At 46.2% G+C, this 25405-nt stretch overlaps 1 protein-coding gene across 3 annotated transcripts in view; it reads left to right on the top strand.

Annotated features, from left to right (window-relative positions):
• LUZP1 (leucine zipper protein 1) overlaps nt 1-25405 on the top strand; it is a 74527-nt gene that overhangs the window by 35108 nt on the left and 14014 nt on the right. For all 3 annotated transcript variants that reach the window (XM_081201923.1, XM_081201922.1, XM_081201924.1), the window contains exon 2: nt 18273-21554. In XM_081201923.1, the coding sequence (XP_081058049.1) occupies nt 18393-21554 (3162 nt within the window). In that variant the 5' untranslated portion in view covers nt 18273-18392. The remainder of the gene's footprint in view (nt 1-18272; nt 21555-25405) is intronic.

Below are 25405 nucleotides of genomic sequence, written 5' to 3'. Positions count from 1 at the left end.
GCAGCCACGGATGTGAACCGCCCCCGTTGAAAAGCATTGTGCTCGAAGTGAAGTTGTGCTTAATCTAGAATGGCTATTGCGCACATAAACATCATCACTTGGCCTTGTGCACAAGTAAATTGTCCCCCCCCCCCTCACTAAATAAATTGCCGGTTTTTGTTAGAAAATTGGTGGATTTGAGAGAAAGGCTTCAGCTTTATCTTACAAGACCATCATTTACATACTGGATGTGACTGGTTAGGATTAAGTCGTGTGTATAAATAAATCTAATCATGCTAGTAGACTTGCTTAAAATTTATGTAGTAAGGCTCTACTGATTGGAATATGTGTGACTGCCACATAGTGTTTATTTACTTTCTAGACTGATGGTCTGACTTAATTCTTAGCTTGCTCTGTATTTTGTTTCAATATTTTGATTCTGGATTTTTATTGACATCATGTATTTTCATTTTATTTGTATTCTAGTCTTGATTTTCCATTTTTGTTACTTTGCGAGCCACTCAGAGACTTTTAAAAATATTATACAGTCTGTAAATTGGATGGCTGGATGAATGAATTAATGAATGAATGACTAACTAATATGCTGTCTTTCTGCCACAGAAATCAAGGCATTGTACAATATAAAATGATGTCTTTACAATCCAAGGGACGTGACATGAAAGGGAAAAGGACTTGGAAGGGAAGAGGCAAAATAAGCAAATGTGGGTTCCCAAAACATTCATCCTGCTGTATAATGAAGTGGTATGACAACCTGTGGAATGGCTGCTGATGAAGGCAGTTCTGGGAGGGGAGGAGACAAATGTCACCTGGACCCAGGAAGGCTTGTGCAGAGGGCCCCAGTATCTCACATGGTCGAAGATGAAGGCAAGTTCTGGGAGGGGAGGAGCTACCTGGCAATTGGTCTTCGCCAGGCTGAGGGAAGGGGCTGTACTGTCTCGCCTGTCCCTCTGATTTTCTTTGGGAAACCCTGATGCCATCAGGTGGACCTGAGAAGGAAATCAGAGATTAATCATTTCATGTGGATGAGAATAGCAGGCATCTGACAGATATGAAATAAAGCTGAAGCCAAGCTCTTCCGTCCCACTGAAGATCGAACGTTCCTCATTTCAGGAAGAGCAATTTGCTTTGTAGACGTATTTTGCCTCCAGCCAGAAACCATAGACTGCCTGTCCCTGCTGAAAACAAGAGGACTTCTTTTCTGATGAGTCAGCAGGGGGCATTATCTGGTTGCAGATAGCTTGCTTGAACTTGCCTCCTGCTACTGGGGGCAGGGGATTTCGTTGTTTGTTTTCTGGACCCTTGGCGAGTCACCTGAAGCCTATATCTGATGCTTGTTGGGGGAAAGCAATAATAATTCATTTTCTCTCCCTCTTGCCCCATTAAAAAAAAAATCACGGTCTTGCCTCCCTGGAGATTGTTCTTGGCCAAGATGTGAAATGGCAGGTGTTTAGCTCATTCGCAAGTATCTTTGACAATGCAGCACAAGCTGTGGAGTAGGGTTGGAGCACCTCAGACCCTGGAGTGCAAAAGTGGCCCTCCAGGCTTCATTACCTGGCCCTCTGAACCCTTCACAGGCCGTGCCACTCTCTGGCCCTGCTTCACACCCCAGTTATTTATGCCTGGTCAGAAAGCCTCTTTGAATGCTCCAGGCTTGTCTGGATGGAGGCCAGAGAGTGTGTGTAGAAACTGGTTTCCTGTAGAAAGGTAAAATTTGCATGCATGGCTCTTCCCAATTCTGCCTCTGGCCCCACCCAGCAGTGGCATGTGGCCCACAGAAGTTTGCCCAGGAGGGAATGAGGGCTGGAAATGTTTCCCTACTCCTGCTCGAGGGTGATCTGAAGATGTAAACACTGAGCAGATTCTGATTTTGATGGCTGGTAGATATAAGCCTTTTTGTTGTTGTTGCCCTTGTATTTTTAACAGCTTTCATTTTCCCCCAAGCTCTCAAAGGTCAAGACTAATGTAACAGGATGGATGTAATTAGATTTTTGCAGGTGGCAGGCTCCAAGGACAAAGCTAAAGGGCTTTGATCAAATATTATTTTTAGTCAAATAGGTCCCCTTCTTTGATTCGGCCCAGAGCAATGTGAGCTGCATAACTGGTGTAAATAAATTTGGGGTGTGTACCTAGATAACTTGAGCAATAGTAGGACTTCTGTGGAGGGACAAAACTCATTGTGGGCTTTTCGTCATGGGAACCAACTCTTGGGGATGCTTCTGCATTGAGAGGGGTGGGAGAGTTTGGATCAGATGGCCCATGAGTCTTTCTCCAATGCTGTGATTCTATTATCTTGAGGACTGAGCTCAAGAGAAACAAACTACTGTACAGTGGTATCTCTGGTAAAGAACTTAATTTGTTCTGGAGGTCCATTCTAAACTTGAAACTGTTCTTAACCTGAGGTACCACTTTAGCTAATGGGGCCTCCCACTGCTGCCGACATGCGATTTCTGTTCTCATCCTGAAGCAAAGTTCTGAGGTACTATTTCTGGGTTAGCAGAGTCTGTAACCTGAAGCATCTGTAACCTGAAGCATCTGTAACCCGAGGTACCACTGTAGTTGTATCAGTTTGCAGAAATAAGTTGGCTCTGAGCAGCTGGGGTCATCACATCCAACTCCTCCACAAGCAGTTTTTCTACTTAGAAAAAATGTTGGTATTTTATATATATATATATATATAAAATCAAAACAAAGCGCATGATTGCAAAAACATAGAAACAAAATCTAAACTGCGTTTTTAGCTGGCTTTGGAGGCAAGTATGTTTCACGTTTGCAGTAATAATGTAAATTAATATGGGATTGCTTTTCAGGAGAACCCCACTTCCCAAAACAAAACACAACCCTGGACTAACCTCTGTTTCTATGGATTGCAAATATTGCATGCTCCGTGATTTGCAGCTTCCATTAGCAAAGACATGATGACTTTGGAAATCATCAGAAAACTTCTGAATATCTGTCTCTGCAGGCAGTTTCACTGGTTCTGCTGGATGATGGGTGATGATAGGCTTCCAACTCACTTGTAGTTATTTATTATATTTATAGTCATCCCAGATGCTCAGGGCTGTAGACATTGTTCTTCCTTAGTTTATCCTTGCAACAACCTGTGAAGCGGATGAGGCTGAGAGATGGGTGACTTTCTCAAGTATATTTGTGAGTTTTGCGGCTGCAAGGAGATTTGTATTTGGGCTACTCCAACATGCTAACCCAGGAATGGAGAATTTGTGGCTCTCCAGGTGTTACTGGACTCCAGTTCCCATCAGCCCCAGCTAGCATACCCAGTGGTCAGGGATGATGGCTGTTGTAGTTAAACATCATTTGGAGGTTCAAGTAGGTAGCCGTGTTGGTCTGACGCAGTCGAAATAAATAAATAAAAATGTCCAGTAGCACCTTAGAGACCAACTAAGTTTGTTCTGGGTATAAGATTTCGTGCGCATGTATCCGAAGAAGTGTGCATGCGTACAAAAGGTTATACCCAGAACAAACTTATTTGGTCTCTAAGGTGCTACTGGACAATTTTTTTATTTATCATTTGGAAGGCCATAGTTTCCCTGTCCCTGCTCTGCCCTCAACGCCAAGTTGAGGATGCAAGTGCTTGCTTCTCTTGCCTTGATTTCTGCTCTCACCTTGAAGCTCCTACAGCAGGTATGTCCAAAGTCCATTTTGGGGGCTTAATCCAGGCCACTGGTCGGTTTATTCTGGTCCCTGTGGCAGTTTATTTCTTGGGGTAAAATCCTAAAAGAAGGTCAACAACTTCAATCCTAAAAAGAAGCTCAACAACTTCGGGGTTAAATCCTACAAAAAGCTCATACCCCTGCCCTACAACTTGTGCTGAGAAGGGCCACAGAGAGGGAGACAAGAATGCACTTCTTGTGATGTTCTGCCAGTCCTGGATAGTTCAGTGATGGTTACCGGGTACAGAACTACGCCAAGCTACGGGAATCTTGTCACTCTCCAGATGGTTTCTGCAGCACCCTTCAACCTTCACTGTTGGCCATGCTGGCAGCTGGGGCTGCGGGAAGTTGGAGTCCAACAACAATCTAGAAGGTTACAGACTCATCATTTCTGGCCTAGGGCAGTAGCAACGTCAACAACAATGACATGTTAGACAGAGTGAATGGTAAGACAGGAACAACAGGCCAGGCCCACGCTCCTGCTCTCAACAACTGCCTTCCATTCCGATTAGTCAGAGTTTTATAAACCTAGATAAAGTAGGCCGTGGATTTCTAAACTAGTAGGTGTCACGGGGTTATTAGAGCCATTCCCGTCTCTCACTCTCCACCTGATTTTGGGAGTTATGTTCTTACCCTGCCCTTCCTCCCACGAACTGAAGGCAGCGGACGTGGGTGATCTCATTCTGTTTTTCCCTCTCACAGCAGCCCTCTGGACTGAGAGATGATTAGGTGGTCAAGGGCCATGCAGTGAGCTTCATGTGAGGATTTGCAGGGCTGGCCCAAGTCATTTTGTTGCCTGGGGAAGACAAGATGGCGCTCCTGCCGCTCCCAGAAACCGCCTGGCCTGGCCGTTGAATCTTAATTCAACACTGGTGCACTACAGCACCAGCCACCCACATGTTAGGGCAGTTGACTATCACGGGCTCAGGGCAGGCCATAGGACACACAGAGTTCTGTTCTCCCAAGACTTTGTCACTGCTTTTTCACCACAAATGCAGATCTAGGCCCTAGACGCAGAGCTTCCAGGGTGCCACAGCAGGAACCACAGCTACGGCATCCAATGGAAGGTGGGGAGCTGACAGGATTTTGGCATTGCACAGGGTGGAATATGAGATGCCCTGGCCCACCACTGTTCACTGCTCTGCTTGGTGCCAATTTAAATAAAAGCAGCATGCAATGCATGCATCTATCAAAATAATGAATGGAGAAACTTTGGGCGTTCGTTGCGTTGGCTAAATTGACTCATTATCTTAGATAGAGAGAACAAAAACAAAGGTACAAAAGCTTTGTGGTAAGATGGATTTTAAAAAGCGAAGTACAGTAGTACCTTGGGTTACATATGCTTCAGGTTACAGACTCCGCTAACCCAGAGATAGTACCTCAGGTTAAGAACTTTGCTTCAGGATGAAAACAGAAATCACGCGGTGGCAGTGGGAGGCCCCATTAGCTAAAGTGGTATCTCAGGTTAAGAACAATTTCAGGTTAAGAACGGACCTCCAGAACAAATTAAGTTCTTAACCGGAGGTACCACTGTACAGCAAAAAATATATACGGATGTGGACAAATGTAAAGTATCAGTTTATAATGCATTAAGAACTGAAATCCATAGCTTTGTTATGAGTTGGCAGTTAACATGTCTTCACTAGGGCAACACTTTCCTTTTGTATTTCATAGCATGGCTTATAATATTTGCAATTAATTATAGCTATTGATAAAACTGTGATGTGCTAAGGACATTTACCAGTTAAAAAATAATTTTAACACATAACATTCAATTATGTAATGTTTCCTTTTCAGTGGGATAATTAAATGTGTTTTCAGTATGGTAGATAAAAAAAGCTACATATTGGGTATTTAGTGAGGGTGCCATTACAACCTTCTGATTTGTCCTGTGAATAAAGCACATTCAGCCACTGCTTGCTGCCTGCAAGGAAGGCTAAAAATGGAGCTGTGATACCTTAGGTTTGTCTTTTCTGTTTTGTGTAACAGGTTCCTGGCTGGGGTCTTGAGTTGTGAGCACTTCGAATGTTCTGAATCCCAGCAGGTCTTAAAGAAACAAAACCTAAGAGCTGTGTGTTTTGAGGTTGTTGACGTTTGCTCCAGATACTAAATTCCATGCATCTGTTGGGTTAGTTCACACAGGCAACCCAAAAGTAGGCAAAAGCGAACGAAAGACCTTGTTGTTCCACTGGGAACATTGCTCGTGATTTGCATTTCTGCCCGTATGGAACCTTGTGGGTCTGTGTCCCCTGCAGCCGTCCAGCCCTGAGCAACTTGTAGAAAGGAATTCTGCATCTTCTAAAGCTGCATCGCAAGGGCCTGGCATTGTTTTCACAGTAGGAATTCGAATGCCACAAGGAAGTACAAGAACAATAAGCAGAGTGTGTGAGGCTGGGAGCCAAGCGACCAAGTTCCGGAGCGTAGCAGTAAAGTGTCAAGGATACAGCAGTTTACTCACCCTGCCATAGCACATACCGTATTTTTCGCTCTATTGGACACAGTTTTTCCCCTCCAAAAATTGAGGGGAAATGTGTGTGCGTCCTATGGAGCGAATGCAGGCTTGTGCCATAGCCGCGCGCAACCACTCCGGCAGGGAGAGGCTGCACGGGGCTATGGCTTCTTTAGCCCTGCGCAGCGTCTCCCAGCAAGGAGAGGCTGCACGGGGCTAAAGGGGAAGCCAAAACAGTGAGCAGGATCCATCCCTCTCGCTGCCTTGCCTTCTTCCATAGCTGCGCGCAACCCCTCTGCAGGGAGAGGCTGCACGGGGCTATGGATTCTTTAGCACTGCGCAGCGTCTCCCAGCAAGGAGAGGCTGCACGGGGCTAAAGGGGAAGCCAAAACAGCGAGCGGGATCCATCCCGCTCACTGCCTTGGCTTGTTCCATAGCTGCGCGCAACCCTTCTGGCAGGGAGAGGTTGTGTGCAGCCTGTATGCTGCTCTTTGGGGCTGGGGGGATATTTTTTTTCTTGATTTCCCCCCCTAAAAACTGGGTGTGCCCTATGGTCCGGTGCGCCCTATGGTGCGAAAAATACGGTAATTTTAGGTCCCCGGCCTAACGAAAATGCAGTCCCAGTGAAATTGCGGGAGGGCATTTAGCTAGCGAGGTGCCTAGCTGTGACTCAGTGTCTGGCTGAAATGGGTGGGGTATCTGTCATTTCTGATCAACTCGACGACAGGGCTTCCTGACGTGCAAATCATAACTTGACTTGCCTGTCCCCTTGGCCTGTCCTTCACTCCCAGTGGCAACCGGTTGCTGAATAAAACAAGGAGAAGGGTTCAAGTTGGGCTCAGAAGAGAAGAGAGAGGCCTGAAATCTTGTTGCCCGTCAATGGCTGCATGTGAGAAGCCCCTAAGACAGGAATGGGGAACCAGTGGCTCTTCAGATGTTGCTGGATTTCAGCTCTCATCAGCCCCAGCCAATGATCACAGAGTGATGGGAGTTATAGTCCAACCACATCCTGAGGACCACAGGTTCCCCATCCCTGTCCTAAAAGAATTTCAAGACTTGCAGCAGGCTCTTCGTCAAAGTCAAACACATAAACTGCATTTAGATATTATAACTGCTTTAGAATGTTTGTGTCCCCCCCAAAAAAAATAATAATTGTGGATCTGTTTGCCTCCCTTGGCTCATTCCGGAGGAAGGGTAGGATTTATATTGATGATGAATATATAGAATGCTTTGATGCAGGTGATGGGAGCTGTGGCCTTGATTCAATGTACAGTGGTGCCCCGCAAGACGAATGCCTCGCAAGACGGAAAACTCGCTGGACGAAAGAGTTTTCCGTTTTGGAGGTGCTTCACAAAACGAATCTCCTATGGGCTTGCTTCGCAAGACGAAAATGTCTTGCGAGTTCCTGCGGGTTCCCCCCCCCCCCTTTTTCTAAGCAGCTTATCCACTAAGCCGCTAAAAGCTGCTAATAGCGCTAATCCGCTAATCCGTCAATGGGCTTGCTTCACAAGACGAAAAAACCGCTAGAGGAAGAGACTCTCAGAACGGATTCTTTTCGTCTTGCGAGGCACCACTGTACAGCTAAAGAGTGGCTTTTGCAGTACAGCAAACAAGTAAGCTGGCCTTTGCAGTTACGGCACTCAGACCTTGGATCGGCTTGTTTTGAGAAGTTCATCTGGGGCCAGGATTTCTACCCACTCTTTCTGCAGCAAAACACAAGCTGGTGCAGATATTAAAAGAACAAAAATTGCAAGCAGTCACATATAAATAGCAGCCGTTGAAGTAGACATAAAAGAGGCCGAATTAGTAAAATGCATGTGCTGGCTTTTAAAATCTTTGAATTGACTTAGTGGTTGTTGTTGTTGTGAACTGCGTTGGATGCATTTCATTGCAGAAAGGTGGATTAGACATTCTTGCAATAAATAATAAGAATAGGCACTGTAAGCAGTAGTATCCGAGAAATTCTAGTGGTCACCCCATATACCAGGGGCAGAAAACCAGAGTCACCTGCAATCCCTGTGTTGTTGTATTACAGCTCCCATTATTTCTTACCATTGGTCACTCCGGTTAGGGCTGATGGGGAGGCCACAGCTTCCCCATCCCAGCAATGTGTTCTTTCCCCAAGTGTGGATCCTTATGTAGCCAAAACACTATCTTGCAGAAGAAAGCAGGCATTAGCATGCTGTGGGGGGAACTCCAAGCTTTGCGGAAGCACAACAAACTTTAGAGGGGAGAAAGATAAGGGGCCAAAGGGCCCTCTCAAACAGCCTGCAGAGGGGCTGGACATGCAAATTGGGCCTGGAGGACAGGAAAGACTCATGCTTAGTGTTGTGAGATCACTACAGTTACAAACCGGGGTATTTCCCTTTTCTGAAAGTATATTTTGGGTTTAGGGGAAATGTAAGGTGACAATAGGCCTTTAGGCTGCAGCCAGTGAACGAAGGTTGCCAATGGAGCCCAGTCCAAAGTGATGATAATATGTGAACAAATCAAAGTTCAGGTTTGAGAAACCTCAAATGGCCAGCGTCTTCCATCCTCATCTTTCAAAGCTGGTGCATTAACTACTTATGATCCATCACAGAGACAAACGCTATTTGTTGAATGTCCTGCTTTCTCTGAAGACAAAAAACCCTGACACCACTTCTTGCTAACAGCCCATGTTTCTGTCAAAAGGCTGCAGTCCTATGCATGCTTACTTGGGAATGAGCCCCAATAGATGCAGTATAACCCCCTTTTCAGTCAGCAAGCCTAGGATCCCGTTGTAAGTGTTTCTTCTGTGCAGTTGGGATCACGCAGAGCAAAAACTGAAGTTGAATTAGACCAGAAGTAGGGAACCTCAAGCCTAGGGGCCAAATGTGGCCCCCAAGCTTCTCTATCTGGCCTCCAGGACCTTCCTCAGACCACACCCCTTCTCCTCAGGCCAGCTTCCTCACAAGCCCTGCTTCACACCCTCCTTGAGTGTTTTTGCCTGGCGGGAATATGTCCTTGAACTCTGATCGTACCTCTTGCTTGCCTTAATGGTGGATAGAGAGGGCTGCGGGAATGTGTGTAGAAACAGGCCTACAATGCAAGAGTAAAATGCACATTTGCTGCTGCGTTCAACTTTAAGCATTGGCATGTGGCCCCCGGAAAGTTTCCCAGAAGGAAATGTGGCCCTCGAGCTGAGGCAGGTTCCCCACCCCCACCTGTTTCAGGGGTGGACTAGGAGTGGGGAGACCTGACCTCAAATCCCAGCTCGGCCATAAAGCACACTCTGCCATGAAGGGGGAAGGCTGCTTCAACCCAGTCGCTGTGCAAACACAAAAAGTACAGAACAACATCCTTCAAGGCCAGACCATAGTACACCGGCCTGTGCCTGACTCGGCTTCTAGGCTAAGTCAGGGCTGTCTCAGGTTCCAGGCTGGACCGGTGACGGAATAATTTATTGCTTGCTGAAGTGCCCCGAGATGTGAAAATGGACCCTGATTCATTTGATGGCTTTACTGAGGGATTAGTGACCAGGGGTCAGCAAACTTTTTCAGCAGGGGGCCGGTCCACTGTCCCTCAGACCTTGTGGGGGGCCGGACTATATTTTGGAAAGAAAAAAAAGTGAACGAATTCCTATGCCCCACAAATAACCCAGAGATGCATCTTAAATAAAAGGACACATTCTACTCATGTAAAAACACGCTGATTCCCGAACCGTCTGTGGGCCGGATTGAGAAGGCGATTGGGCTGGATCCGGCCCCTGGGCCTTAGTTTGCTTATCCATGGAGTAGATTTGGTTTGTCAACAGCTGTTAGATCGCTTAATGGAACTTCCATGTTGAATTACTGTCAGCATCTGAATACTCGGGAGGACAGCATTGGAGAGTTTTTGAAAAAGAGTAAGTGGCTTCTAAAGCAAACATAAATGTTTTGTCTCTGTGCCCTGTTTGTGGTTGGCCATGTTGGAAGTGCATGGCTCGGCTAGATGAGCCCTGAATCTGATCCAGCAGGTGCTCTCTTTGCCCTGGCACCTTTCTCAAGCTGCTTGGGCTCATCTTTTTAAGTCAGTAGCAACCTGCTCTGTCGCTTCTACTGCTACGAGCTCCCAGAGCTTGCACTTGGCATACAAAGAGGAGCTGGCTCTGTGTTTAGAGGTCATCTTGGGTTATCTCCCTCACTCCTCTTCAACCATTGCCAGCCATTCTGAGCGCTGTGTGCGCTCACAGTTTTTGGCCGCTCAGATTGGTAAACCCCCTTCTCCTTGGTTATAGTGTAGTTCAGTGGCAGAGAGTCTTCCTTGTATTAGAAGGTCCCTGGTTCAAGCCCAGGGAGATCAGGGGAAAAGCTGCTGCCTCAAACTGGGCAGCTGCTGCCAGTTAGTGTGGACAGTACTGAGCTAGATGGACCAGTGAGTCAGCACAAGGCAGTTCACTGCTTTGGAAACTGCTTGGTTTTAATGTGTGCAGAGCCGTTAACCTCTCTTTGCTGGTGTGCTTGCTCTCTGCTCGTGTTAGATACAGTGGTACCTCGGGTTAAGTAGTTAATTCGTTCCGGAGGTCCTTTCTTAACCTGAAACTGTTCTTAACCTGAGATACACTTTAGCTAATGGGGCCTCCTGCTGCTGCTGCGCCGCTGGAGCACGATTTCTGTTCTCATCCTGTTCTCATCTCATCTCTTAACCTGAAGCATTATTTCTGAGTTAGCAGAGTCTGTAACCTGAAGCGTATGTAACCCGAGGTACCACTGTATACTCTAGCCTGCACTGCAAGGGCGATTTTATGGGGTGTGAGACAAGACAATAGCGATGCTTGCGACACAGGTTGGACTAAATAGCCCTTAAAGTCCTTTGAACTCTTTTGCCTTCTAATGAAGATTGAAGAGGTTATCGCAGGGAAGCTGGTTTTGTAAACAAGTTCCTAGTCCTCGTGTGTGTGTGTGTGTGTGTGTGTGTGTGTGTGTTTACAAGAAATATATTTACCAATGGGAGGAATGTGCTAAGAGGAGATGACATTGTGAAACATCCCAGTCAATTTCGTTTGATTGGATGCATATCTCTTGGCTATTTCCATTGTCGGGAAAGTACCTTCTCTTTTTAAACGTCCGGCTTACCTTGACATGCCTAACCAAAATTCTTCCTGCAGCCAGCCATGTTGGCTGCAGCTGTGTGCATATAGCTGGAAAAAAAACAACTTGGGTGCAGTTATTATTCCCCACCCCCACCCCTTACAAGGGCATCAGATCAGCAGGAAAACTTAGCTTTTCGTGGATCATCTGTAAGCTGCTGCAATTAAGCCTATGTTTGCAGGACATAAAGGTAAAGGGACCCCTGACCATTAGGTCCAGTTGTGACCAACTCGGGGGTTGCGCGCTCATCTTACTTTATTGGCCGAGGGAGCCAGCGTACAGCTTCCAAATCATGTGGCCAGCATGACTAAGCCGCTTCTGGTGAACCAGAGCAGCGCACGGAAACGCCGTTTACCTTCCCGCTGGAACGGTACCTATTTATCTACTTGCACTTTGGCATGCGTCCGAACTGCTAGGTTGGCAGAAGCAAGGACCGAGCAATGGGAGCTCACCACGTTGCGGGGATATGAACCGCCGACCTTCTGATCGGCAAGTCCTAGGCTCAGTGGTTTAACCCACAGTGCCACCCTTTGCAGGACATAAGTGACTGCAAATTTTCCTGGTGTTCTCAGGATAAGAGAGAAAGCTAGACAAGGAATATTGGGCTGGGGGTGTCTCTGCTAGCTGCCTTTAACTTAAGGGAAGAACCATAGACTCGTGAGGGGAAGCCCCACTTTCCATGGATGACAAGATCAGGTGGTACATGGCCCGGATTGTTAAATAGAACACTTCCAAGTCTGTTTCCCCCTGGAATTCATGGAATCTTTAAAGAGCAGCAGCAGTAACATCTAAGGGCTGGGGAGAAAGACATTTTTTACCATTCCCGCCCCTGCCTTCATCAATCACTGCTGCCTTATATTTAATTTAAATCTTGCTAAGTTTATTGTGTCTTAGACTCATAGAATTGTAGAGTTGGAAGGGATCCTGAGGATCATCTAGTCCAACCCCCTGCAGTGCCAGAATATGCAGCTGACCCATATGGAGATCGGACACACAACCTTAGCTTTATCAGCACCATGCTCTAACCAACTGAGCTATCATCAGCTACTTTAGAGACCAGCTGCTGGACAGAGAAACAGCAAATAGGTATTTTACATAGAATTGAGATGGTCCTATGACCAACTCATTCCCACCTGCACAACACCTAGTGTCATATATGACGGTAGGTGTGGGGCAGGTAACAAGAGGCTTGGACAAGAGGAACTTTGTAGGCACCACCAATCAGCTGATTGGCGGTGCCTGAAAGACTCCTTAGGCCAGTGTTGGCTAAACTTGGCCCTCCAGTGTTTTTGGGACTACAATTCCCATCATGCCTGACCACTGGTCCTGTTAGCTAGGGATGATGGGAGTTGTAGTCCAAAAACTGCTGGAGGGCAAAGTTTGGCCAACACTGCCTTAGGCATAAGCTGACATTCAGAACTTGGGAAGCAATGTAAGGCTACTCACGCAATGACAGTCAGCTGATCTTCGACATTGAAGAAGACCTGCTGCTCAAAGGGCTTTGCACACACCGCCAGCTAGTTGATGGTTGGTGTTTTGCCCACTGTTCTGCCAACACGGTTTGATTTCAAGCTGCACACTCACCTGGCATTATTATGTGGCCAGGTGATTGACAGGGGGGCAGCCAAGGCCCATTTCCCTACCTCTGTTCTACCGTGTTTAACACTACAGTTTTCTATAGAAATTGGGGCTCTGTGTGTATTCCACAGTTCAGGGACCACACCATGCTAGTGAAGAATTCAGCATCCTCAGCATTATTGTCTGTTTTCTGTCCTTTAAGGGTGCATAGGTAACTTTGAAAGGTGTGCCTGATCAAATCAAAAGGGGCCAGAAGAGTAATTAAACCGAAATTTGCAGGGATGCATATTGCACAATTGCGCAGAATTTGCAGATCAATACAGTGGTGCCTCGCAAGACGAAAAGAATCCGTTCTGTGAGTCTCTTCGTCTAGCGTTTTTTTCGTCTTGCGAAGCAAGCCCATTGACGGATTAGCGGATTAGCGCTGTTAGCGGCTTCTAGCAGCTTTTAGCGGCTTTTAGCGGCTTAGAGGCTTAGGAAAGGGGGGGGAGGAAAAAACCCCCGCAGGAACTTGCAAGACATTTTCGTCTTGCGAAGCAAGCCCATAGGAGATTCGTTTTGTGAAGCACCTCCAAAACGGAAAACTCTTTCGTCTAGCGAGTTTTCCGTCTTGCGAGGCATTCGTTTTGTGGGGCACCACTGTATTGGTAGAATGCTGTTTGGGTGAAAGGAACTACAAACAAAAAAGTGGCTGCAAAGCCTATATATACCATATTTTTTGCTCTATAAGACTCACCTTTTCCCTCCTAAAAAGTAAAGGGAAATGTTTGTGCGTCTTACGGAGCGAATGCAGGCTGTGCAGCTATCACAGAAGCCAGAACAGCAAAAGGGATTGCTGCTTTCACTGCGCAGCGATCCCTCTTGCTGTTCTGGCTTCTGAGATTCAGAATATTTTTTTTCTTGTTTTCCTCCTCCAAAAATTAGGTGCATCTTGTGGTCTGGTGTGTCTTATAGAGCGAAAAATACAGTATATGCTTATTCCCTGGATATTCCAAGTGAAATTGGGTGTGTGGCTAATGGAATATGGTTCTGCTCCTGCCACTGATTTCCTAGTGCAGGGGGCCTTTCCAGACTCTGTCCTTTTCCCCGGAGAACTGTGACTTATAGTGACGGGAGCAGCCCAATGTTGATGATCGTGGGATCCTATTGAGAGGGAATATTAGGGTTATATTTAATGGTAGTCCTTGTCTGCATAGACCTACTGAAATTAATTAACGACTAAGGCATATTAATTTCAATGGAACTACTTTGAGTAAAACTTAGTTGGAAATAATTCTTACCGCTAAAAAGCATTCATGCTTCATAGAGTGTAAACATCAGTCGCTGCCTTCAACTAATGTGGAGTTGGTGTGCAGATGGTGGTTATTTTTAGAGGGCTTCTCAAGATGACCTGTTTATTTAGTATTCATCCTAGTTTGCTTGCACAAGGCTTACATGGCGGTTAGATTATGTCTGGTCTTTATTGAGCATTTGTTCTGATTTGTTTACAGGGCACTTACATAACAATAAGCATTCAAAAACTGCTAGCGCATTTGCAAATTTAAGCAGGGTCCGATATGGTTTCAAATTGGATGCAGGACCTCATGCTGAAATTCCTGCTTTGCAGGGGGGTTGGACTAGATGACCCTTGGGGTCTCTATTCCAACTCTACAATCTTTCATTCATCCTGATTTGCTTGTGGGGTGTTTATATACCATCCTGTTAATCATTAGTTCAATGCATTTCCCTGTCACTTTCCAAACCACACTTTGTATTTTTTTAAAAAAAAGTGGATTTGTCGTGCTTCAATCTACTTTAAATGCACAAACCTAAAGTACCACTGGCAAGAGTCAGTATGGTGTAGTGGTTAAGAGCGGTAGTCTCGTAATCTGGGGGACCGGGTTTGTGTCTCTGCTCCTCCACATGCAGCTGCTGGGTGACCTTGGGCCAGTCACACTTCTTTGAAGTCTCTCAGCCCCACTCACCTCACAGAGTGTTTGTTTTGGGGGAGGAAGGGAAAGGAGAATGTTAGCCGCTTTTGAGACTCCTTAAAGGGAGTGAAAGGCGGGATATCAAATCCAAACTCCTCCTCCTCTTCTTCTTCTTCTTCTACCAGAGGCGGTGATTCAGTGGGGGCATGTCACAAGTCCATCACCTGCCCCCTCTCCCTCTGTTCTTCTTCCCTTCATTGGCTGTGAATTTTCCCTGTCTGGCACTTGAAGAGATCAAAGGTCCTAAGGAAACAACAGCCCAGACAGCAATGGACTTGTGACAGGCTCCTACTAAAATCACAGGTGCCAGCCATCATTACCCATGTTTCTTAAGATAAACACAGTAATTGCTCTCAATGATTTTGAGTAGTCATACGGCTTAAAGACAAGGAACTCTGTGAATAACAACAAATAGTCATTTGCGCCACAAGATTGCTCATTGGGATAGCATCACTTGGCTCTTTGGCAACTGAAGGCAAAATGTTGCAAGGCTATCTCAGCAGGGCTAATCAGACCACAAGGCTAGCCATGGCCCCTTTTATTATGTAGGAATGAATGGGGATTTGCTGCAGAGGACTAGTCCTGGTATATCCCTCTGGGATAGCTGTGCGAAGGAGCGTTCAGTCAAGAAGCACATTAGGAGTAAAGGTCCTTGCAGTTACATTCCCCATGGTGTCTGTTAAGTCCTGGGTCCTTCTAGGTCGTATTTGAAAGTCATCCTTTCCCATGTAGTTTCTGCACCGTCTGTGAGATGGAGAAGACGTTAGTTGACCCGGTGTGTGGTCTTTGTATTGAGCTTCGTATTGAACAAATGGCTTCAAGTTCCAAGAAAGGAGATTCAGAAAAAACTTTCTGGCAGTAAGAGCTGTTCGGCAGTGGAACAGACTCCCACGAGAGGCGGTGGACTCTCCTTGGAAGTCTTTAAGCAGAGGTTGGGTGGCCATCTGTCATGGGTGCTTTAGCTGAGTTTCCTGCATTTCAGGGGGTTGGACTAGATGACCCTTGGAGTCCCTTCCAACTCTACAGTTTCATGATTCTATGAACTTGTTAAGGGAAATTCCTTCCTTTCTGGTCTTGCTGGATCTGCCTGTAGCTTTTGGTACCATAGACTGTGATCTTCTGTTGCGTTGCCTTCTACATTTGACAAGTGTTTAGGGGAACGCCTTCCAAATGATTTGCTTTAGCAGTTCAACCGAACTATCCAATTGATTTCATCTGTCAATGTACATTGATAGGAATTGATAGGAGGGTGATCAATATATAGTGCTACACTGATGAGACCTCACTCTAAATATATTTTGAGTTGCTTTGGGACTGTTCATGTGTAAAGTGACCCATAAATGAAACAGTTAAAAATAACAGAACATTCAGGATCAAGTTACAGGGTTGTTTTACAGCTGATAGTGAGTGCACAATCTGTGTACATTGGTACCTCTGGTTATGAACTTAATTAGTTCCGGAGGTCCGTTCGTAACCAGAAAACGCTTGTAACAAGAGGTACGCTTTCGCTAATGGCGCCTGCCGCACTGCCGGAGCGCGACTTCCGCTTGCATCCCGGGGCAAAGTTCGCAACAAGGGGCATCTACTTCCGGGTTAGTGGAGGGCGTAACCCAAAGCATTCGTAAGGAGTATGGTACATAACACGATGTACCACTGTACACAAATAGTTGAAATGCACAAATGAACAAGCTGCACTCTATCACACAACGACTTGAACATGTACAGAGACAGCTTGTACCTGGGTTCAGTGCAATGTGTGAACAAGCTTTATCTTTGTCCTGAACCAGGGTCTGAATGTCATATTCAAATGGCTGAGGGTGAATAAGTTAAAATTGAACCTAGACAAGCTAGAGGTGGGGATAGTTGAGAAATAGCCTTAGTCTGGAGGGGATCAGCCTGCCGGTGACCAGTACGGTTTTTGTGATCCTTGGTTTTCACGTTAAGAGCTGTTGCCAGGAGGTGTCCCCCCCCCCCCATCTTGGGCTAATTAGGAGGCCATTTTATGGCAAGGCGAGACCTTGCTACGTGCCAATCCATGCTTCTGAAACTTTGAGCCTTGATTACGGCAGTTGGTTTCACATGGGGCTACCCATGAAGATGACTTGGAAGTTTCAGCTGTCACAGAAGACTGCTGCACACCTTCTGACATACGGACATAGGGAGTTGTCTTCTGCCAAGTTGGACTATTAAAGACCACTGTTCGTTTCTGTAATGATATGCACCTCTAGCACTAACAATATGCACCTCTAGCACATTCCCCATGTTCCTAAAACTAAAAAGCAACCTTTCCCAATAGGCGAATTGCTCCAACCCCTTTCTCGTTTCCTCCAGGCCCCCTTTTTGCACCTTCCTCAGCCCCCAGGTACTGAGTGACGGGCAGGGAAGAGGAAATTCCCAACCCTTTGGGAGAAGAACAGCAGCTCCCCTTTGAAAAACTGTAGAACTGCATTATAACCTTGTGACTCACACCTGAGGTGGGAATTGGGACAGAGACTTCTGCCCTTGCAAACAGATGGCATCAGGATACCGTTGGAAAGGAAGGTTGCTGCCAGATAAAAGGAGGATACAGGAGTATATTTTTGGCTTGCTCGTATATGTTGTGTCATCATAAAATTGGGCATTCCCTTCTCCCCCCACCTTTGTCACTTTTGTGGGGGCTTTCTCTGTTGTTTTCCTCCTTCCCCTTGGCATAACGGGACTCATTATAATCAGAGCTGAGAATGTTGCATCCCTTTGCAAATACATAGCCCAGCCCACCCCTTCAAGGCTGAGTTGGGGAGGCGAGGGGCTGCATTATCTTTAAATTCTGGACATGGAACACTGCCTATGCCTTCTGCTCCAAGTGGCAACTTCAGGAAAAGAGCGTGGCCTGCTTTTGCAGAGGCCGCAGGTGGCCAAGTTGCTGCTAAATGACCTTCTGCCTGCGGGATGTGAGTCATTTCTAAACAGGCTTTGCAGAAAGGCGCTGCAATGGCCTTTAATGCGCCTCATGACAGTCTTCTCTTGTGAGGATAAACACATAAGGGCTGGCTGCTTCTGCATCGCCCTTGTTCAGCATCCTGGGTGGCAATATAACAAACCTTGAATCATAGAATTGCTGGTTTAGAAGGGACCCTGAGGATCTTGTCTAACCCCCTGCAATGCAGGAATATGCCGCTTACAGGGATCAAACCTGTGACCTTGGCATTATCAGCACCACACTCTAACCAACTGAGCTATCCAGGCTCGTCGGGACCTGTTCTGCATGTGCGACAGAAAACTGTTATTTAGCTTGGCATTGTCTACACACTGACCGGCAGCAGTTTTTGGGGTGGGGGGGTGTACATTAGTCTTTCCCAGTCCTGCCTCGAAATGGCAGGGACTGGACTTGGGTCCTTTTGCATGCAAAGCCTGTGCTCTGCCACTGTGCAAGAGCCCTTCCTCTACCAATCAGATCAATTTGAATCACAGCTCTTGAAAAGAAAAGCAGTTAGAAATATCCTTTCCATTATACTTACCACCTGCTTTCTCTTTCCAGGTGCTGGCCATCTTCCCAAGGAACTTAATGAAACAAGTAGAAGAATAAAGAGCTATAAAAATCCATTTCCTCGCTCCCATTTGGAAAAAAACAAACTGAAAGCAGAGGGGTAGAACAAACATGGCGGACTATTCAGCTTATAAAGAGACGTCGAATCGTCACTTACGTTTCAAGCTCCAGAGTCTCGGCCGCCGTCTCGATGAATTAGAGGAAGCGACGAAAAACCTCCAGAAAGCTGAGGATGAGTTGCTGGACTTGCAGGACAAAGTTATCCAGGCAGAAGGCAGCAACTCGAGCATGCTGGCCGATGTGGAAGTTTTGCGCAAAAGAGTCTTGAAAATTGAAGGGAAGGATGAGGAGATCAGGAAAGCGGAAGAGCTTTGCCAGCTGATGAAGGAGAAACTGGAGGAGGAGGAAAGTCTCACTCGCGAGCTGAAATCCGAAATCGAGCGTCTTCAGAAGCGAATGGCAGAGCTGGAGAAGCTGGAGGAAGCTTTTGGCAGAAGTAAGAATGACTGTACTCAGCTCTGCCTCAGCCTCAACGAGGAGAAAAACTTGACGAAGAAAATCTCGACGGAACTGGAAGTTCTTAGGGCAAAAGTGAAAGAACTTGAGCAATCTGAAGACAGGCTGGATAAAACTGAGCAGAGCTTAGTGAGTGAACTGGAAAAGCTTAAGTCGCTAGCTCTCACGTTCGTTAACGAAAAGAAACACTTCACTGAGAAGGAGAAGCAGAATGAGAAAATAATACAAGAGCTGACACAAAAGCTTGAGCAAAATAATAAACTGAACCGGGCAGATCAAACGCGAAACACATCTAACCTGCTGGAAAGATCATCCAATAGTATTCTGGACAGAAATGACCTGAGGATTGAAGTTGACTTGACAACTTCGGCGCTGTCCTCAAAGGAAACGAGGAGAAAAGGGAGTTTGGAATACCTAAAGCTTGTGGAAAACGAAACTCGGAACAAATCAGAAAATCAGAAGAATAAGAATCAAGAAGACAACAAAGTGAAGGACCTCAACCAAGAAATTGAGAAGCTAAAGACTCAAATCAAACACTTTGAGTCTTTAGAAGAGGAGCTCAAAACCCTGAGAGCAAAGAATAATGACCTGCATGACAGCTACTTGAGCGAGCAAAACAAAAACAAGCTCCTCATAGGCCAACTTGAAGAAATAAAAGCGCAGATGAAGAAGCAGAAAGAGCTGGAGAACGGTGAGGCAGAAACAGAGGAAATTAACTTACCTAGCCGAGTGAAGCACGACAGACCCAAACACAGAGCTGTCACAGCGGAGTCAGCTATTTCTAAGCATAAGTCTCGGGAACTTTCTCCTCAGCACAGGCGGGAGAGAATACGCAACCGAGAATTCTCATTTAATAGCGAGAGCCAAGGCGGCAAGAGGGTCACAAGCCCTAACCTGAATAGCAGGAGAGCAGCCAAAGCATCGAGCACATCAGCGTTATTGGACACCTTAGCAACTGATGCTAAACGGACAGAAGACAAATCCACGCTGGGCACGCACTTTTCCTCGCAGAAAGACAGTGGAAACCCACCGGCGGAAGTAAAGAAATCTAGAGAGCAGCCATCTGTGCTTAGTCGTTACCCACCTGCAGCACAGGAGCACAAGTCTTGGAAAGCCTCTTCGAAACCCAAGAACGAGAGTGCGTTGAGGAGCAAAGCGGAAAAAACCTCCCAATCACCAAACGACGCTCATCACTGTAAGTCTGACGAACTTGAAGAGAAGCCCAGCAAAACGGAAACTTCCACATCGCCTTCTGAAAAGGGAATTAAGACGCACATTGCAGAACAACCCGCTCTTTCGACAGAGACTCGTATCTCAAAAACACACCGCGGGGCCTCCAATGGAGCTGCTTTGTCCTATAGGAATTACCTCTCTACGGAAATGTTAGCTGCTGAACCTACCACCTCAAAGATGGAAACCGCTTTGGTCTCACCTCGCAGGCAGCACTTGGAAGAGAGCTCTCCGAAGGCAGTCAACTCCCAGGAAAGAGACCCTCCGCACGAAATGGTAAAGCCCTCACCTTTAGCAAAATCTTGGCTCATTTCAAGAAGTCAGGAAGATCTCTTGCAGAGTCCCTCAGATCCTCAGAAGGAAGAAATGGATCAGACCGCCGCCTCAGCCACAAACTCTAACAACGGGGGCCTAAAATCCACTTCTGCAAGGGCCAGAGCTATCAACACCAACAGCCATGAAAAATTCAGCACCAGTGAAGAGACAAGTAAAATGGCAACCGCTTCTGCTATTGCTGACATAGGGCTGAAAAGGGAACCTGCACCTAGAGAGTTTGCAAGCTCCAAGAGGGGTATTCGAACATCTCCTTTTGAAAATGATAAAAGTACTAGCAGCGAGGAAGAGCTCAGCAGGTCCTCCAGGGCTTCTTCAGCCACTGCCCTTACAGGGACGAAATCGAGAAGGCAGTTCAGTCCCAGAGAAGCACTGAGGTCTAAAGCCGTCATCAAGCCTGCAATTGTGGAAAAGGACGTGAAGGAAATCATGGGTGGCACAGGGCCAGAAGCCAGCTCTGAAAAGCAGCAGCCTGTCTTTAAGACGGTGTCGCACAAAATGACGAGCAGCATCACCATTTACCCATCTGAGCCTGTGACTCAAAGGACCAGCGCGAGCAATGCCACAAAAGAGCAGCAGCACATATCTGCCAGCAACATCCGAGTGCTTCCGAACGAGCTTTCACTGGGGACAAGCGCAACCAGCACACCTTACGAGATACCGATTAACAAGAGCAATATAACCCTGAAGTTACCCGAGGCTGAGAAGAACGGGGACCCTGCTCCTAGGAGCAGGGTGGAAACGGTCGTCTCGAAAAGCAGCATCACGATAAAACCTTCTGAATTCGGCGAGAAGAACAGCGAGCCGCCCATGGAGACAATCAACTGGAAGAGCCACGGGGCTTCAGAGGCCAACTCACCCGACACCAAACATGTCACGGTGAGAAGTGCGTGGCGAACGCGACGGGGCTTGCAATCTTCGGAGGACTCTGCGACGAAGGCGGTTGCAAATGCAACCCCTCGAAATCCATATAGGTCATCTACGGACCCCCACAAACCAGAAGGGACTAGTGCACGCATATATGCAATAGAGCAGAATTCCAGAAGGGCCAGCGCTGGTATAAACTCTTGGAATGCTCTGGAATTAGACTCTAGAAGGACCAAAAGTAGCTTAACTGCATCCGAGATGCTTGGCCAGAAGAGCAGCGTTAGTGATCCTGCGACTGCTTCCCCTTGGAGCTGCACAGTATTACCGGTAAGTGTGCCCCGAACTTTTACTGTAAAACTTTTGCATTCCCAAATCAAGACAGGTGGGGAAATGTCTTTTTTTAAAAAATTCAAGGGGAAGATGAACCATTTTTGAGGGCATGGGCTACACTTGCTAGGAAAGTCGGAATCTGTCTCAGTCTTGGCCTCCCCACCTCCCTCGATATGTAATAATACAATAATAACATTGGCATATTTTATGTATGTGTTTATTTGTATAATATATTTGCCTTTTGCAGCTTCATAGAAGGCCGCTTGCAGAGTTCTTTTTAAATTATAGAAACGGTCAAATAGTAAAATATAAAATACAGTGGTACCTCAGGTTAAGTACTTAATTTGTTCCGGAGGTCTGTACTTAACCTGAAACTGTTTTTAACCTGAAGCACCACTTTAGCTAATGGGGCCTCCTGCTGCCGCCGCGCCACCGGAGCCTGATTTCTGTTCTTATCCTGAAGCAAAGTTCTTAACCTTAAGCACTATTTCTGGGTTAGCGGAGTCTGTAACCTGAAGCGTATGTAACCCGAGGTACCACTGTACATGACCTTGGGCAGGGCTCCACAAATGTTGACTTGGCTTATGAGCCAGCTGTCATTTGTGTTTGTCATAATTTTCCTTCCCTGCATTATTTGGCATCGGGGAGACGGGGGCTTTTCTCATTTCCGTGGGATATGGGAGATGAAAGAAATAGAGGGAGTTGCTCCCACTGCTCGGAAGGGAGCCCTGTTGTTCCTTTCTTGCACAAAAAAAAATCCAGTGGAAAGGAAACTTCTTGGGTTTGTCTGGTTCTCAAAAGACCACAAAGTGTGTGTAAGGCAAGCCTGTTTGGCTACAGAATTCTGTAAATGGGTTGCCACGTCTGAAAAAGGCCCCCTGCCCTGTCACTACCCACCTTACCTCACCCCAAATAGCAGAGTCACCCAGATTCTAATAAACACCAAATATGTATTTAAGTACCAGCAACCCATACCTCTTCATTGGATCAGGTGCTGTACTGACTTGTCCCCATCCCTTAGCTAAGCACAGGCTTCCTCAGCCTTGGCCCTCCATATGTTTTGGGCCTACAACTCCCATGATCCCTAGCTAGCAGGACCAGTGGTCAGGGATGATGGGAATGGTAGTCTCAGAACATCTGGAGGGCCGAGCTTGAGGAAGCCTGGCTAAGCACAAACCCAGGATGTCATCATCGATGGCCAAGTGAGAGAGACTGTGGCTACAGTTTTGTACCAATTTACCTGAGACTAAGCTTCAGTGAATTCTTGTGAGATTTTCTTCTGCATAGACATTTATAGAACTGTACTCTTAACATGTCTGACCTGTTGGGGCACGGTCCTTGGGGAACTTTCCAGCATAATCCATGCTAATGAGAGAGAGAGAGATGGGTGCACTTTTAAATAATTCTTACTATTTCACAGAGTTTCACATTTATTTGATGAACTGAAATGAGTTGTTTTCTTCATCATACAGTGATTGTGCTCTGTGGAGGAGGTGGGGAATGAGCTCTACTCAGATTGTTTATCTCAGGCACTAAAATACCCCAGGCCCTCCCTATCCAGTCAGTTGCTTTATATTCTCTGTGTGCAGTTCATTGGGGATGTGGTATCAGCGTAGCACCTAATCTAGTGGAGAGATTCTTTTCGATATTTAGAAAACTAATTGGCGCTTGAGTTCTAGTGCAAAGTAAACTCTTCTCTGCCCACTTTCTCCACAGTATGCATAATTTTTATAAAATTCTATCGTGTCACCTCTCGCTTGCCTTTCCTCTATATCAGCCTTTCTCCACCTATGGGTCCCCAGATGTTGTTGAACTACAACTCCCATCGCCCCTAGCTAGCAAGGGCAGAGCTCAGGGATGATGGGAGTTGCAGTCCAACAACATCTAGGGACCCACAGGTTGAGAACCGCTGCTAAATGGAGAAAAAAAAACCTCACCCAAATGCATAGGAGCATAGAATCTTAGACCCAATGGTCATCTAGTCCAACTCCTGCAATGCAGGAATCTCAGCTAAAGCATCTCTGACAGATGGCCATCCAACCTCTGTTTAAAAACCTCCAAGGAAGGAGAGTCTACCACCTCTCATGGGAGTCTGTTCCATTGCCAAACAGTTCTTCCTGTCAGAAATTTTTTCCCGAATGTTTAGTCAGAATCTCCTTTCTTGCAACCTGAAGCCATTGGTTCAAGTCCTACCCTCCAGAGCAGGAGAAAACAAGCATGCTCCCTCCTCCATATGGCAGTCCTTAATATATTTGAAGATGACTATCATATCTCCTCCTAGTCTCCTCTTTTCCCGGCTAAACATACCCAGCTCCCTCAACTGTTCCTCATAAGGCTTGGTTTCCAGACCCTTGATCATCTTGGTTGCCCTGCTCTGCACACCTTCCAGCTTGTCAACATCCTTCTTAAATTGTGGTGCCTAGAACTGGACACAGTATTCCAGGTGTGGTCTGACCAAGGCAGAATAGAGTGGGACTCTTACTTCTTTTGATCTGGACACTATACTTCTGTTGATGCAGCCCAGAAGAGTTGCTCCATCCCCTTGATAATTCTAGTTGCTCTTTCCTGAACCTTTTCCAACTCTAAATATATCCTTTTTGAGGCGAGGCGATCAGAATGGTATTCAAAATGTAGACTTTTATGCATATAGGCTTTCTTGCTTCAGCAGTGGTGGCAGTGCAGTCCCAAGGCCCTGTAATCACGTGATCTCCCATCATGTGACTAATGTGTGAAGGCGGGCTTGTCTTAACCAGCCCAAAGTGTGCCTAGGTTTCACTGAAATCAATGGGCCTTGGGGTTATAAGTTTAATTGAAGAAGAAAAGAATGAAAAAAAACCACCCCACCACTGGGCACAGAATAACGACCGGCTGTTTGTTGGGTGTTCACACAAAACTATGGGGGTGTGTTTGTGTGTGGAATGGAGTTTCCTGGAAGAGGGCGTAACTGAACAGAGCATTCCAGACTGCAGCACTTCCCATCCCATCTGTTAAAAATAAATTATGTAGGCAGTATTTACAGTGCTAATAGGAACCATGTCAATGAGAAATGAAATTTTAAACCCTTCTTACACTTTTGGCACCTTAAATTTAGAATGCAGCAAGGCAGGAAGCACTTATTCCACCCAAATCAGCTCTGCTGCCTCTCTGTGCTCTTTTACACCTGCGCTATAAATATCCTGTGACTCTCCTAGGCAGTTCCTTCCATTGCCCCAATACTGTCACAGGTAGGAGATATATATCGTTTCTCAGACTTAAACACCTGCTGACAGTGGAAATGAAAAACAACCACAGCGACACCTCATATATACATAATGCATGGACCAAAAAAAAAAAAAGAAGTACACACAAATATAAATGCATTAAGGATACACTGATACAAAAGTAAACGTATTTCAAAATCATTAGCAAATACAGTGTAACAAGAGTCTTAATTGCCCGGCTTACAAGGGCGTTATCTGCGGATTAATCAACGATAGGAAAATGGGTCTAACGACAGTGCATTATATAGCTCGACAGGAAACTGATCAATCTCAGAACAACTTGAATCATGAGCATAAAGCGCAATCAGCATTGGCTACTGAAGGATTTCATTTACCGTATTGGCCTGAATATAAGCCTCACTTTTCCCTCAAATTCCGACACTGAAAAGTTAAAGTGTGGCTTCTTTCACAACCTTACGGGTATTTTTTATTTTTTTCTCTCCCCCCCCCTCCAATTTTAAAGGTGCGGCTTACATTCGGGTGCAGCTTATATTCAGGCCAATACGGTATTTCATTTATAGCTTTCCTTTCTTTCTGCCACGGATGCTTGTGTTGAGATTCCTGCATTGCAGGGAGCTGAACTAGATG

The sequence above is a fragment of the Podarcis bocagei genome, assembly GCF_964188305.1.
Source record: "Podarcis bocagei genome assembly, chromosome: 7".
Taxonomy (NCBI): domain Eukaryota; kingdom Metazoa; phylum Chordata; class Lepidosauria; order Squamata; family Lacertidae; genus Podarcis; species Podarcis bocagei.
The sequence above is the reverse complement of the archived record's forward strand: the minus strand, read 5'-3'. Positions and strand labels throughout refer to the sequence as shown.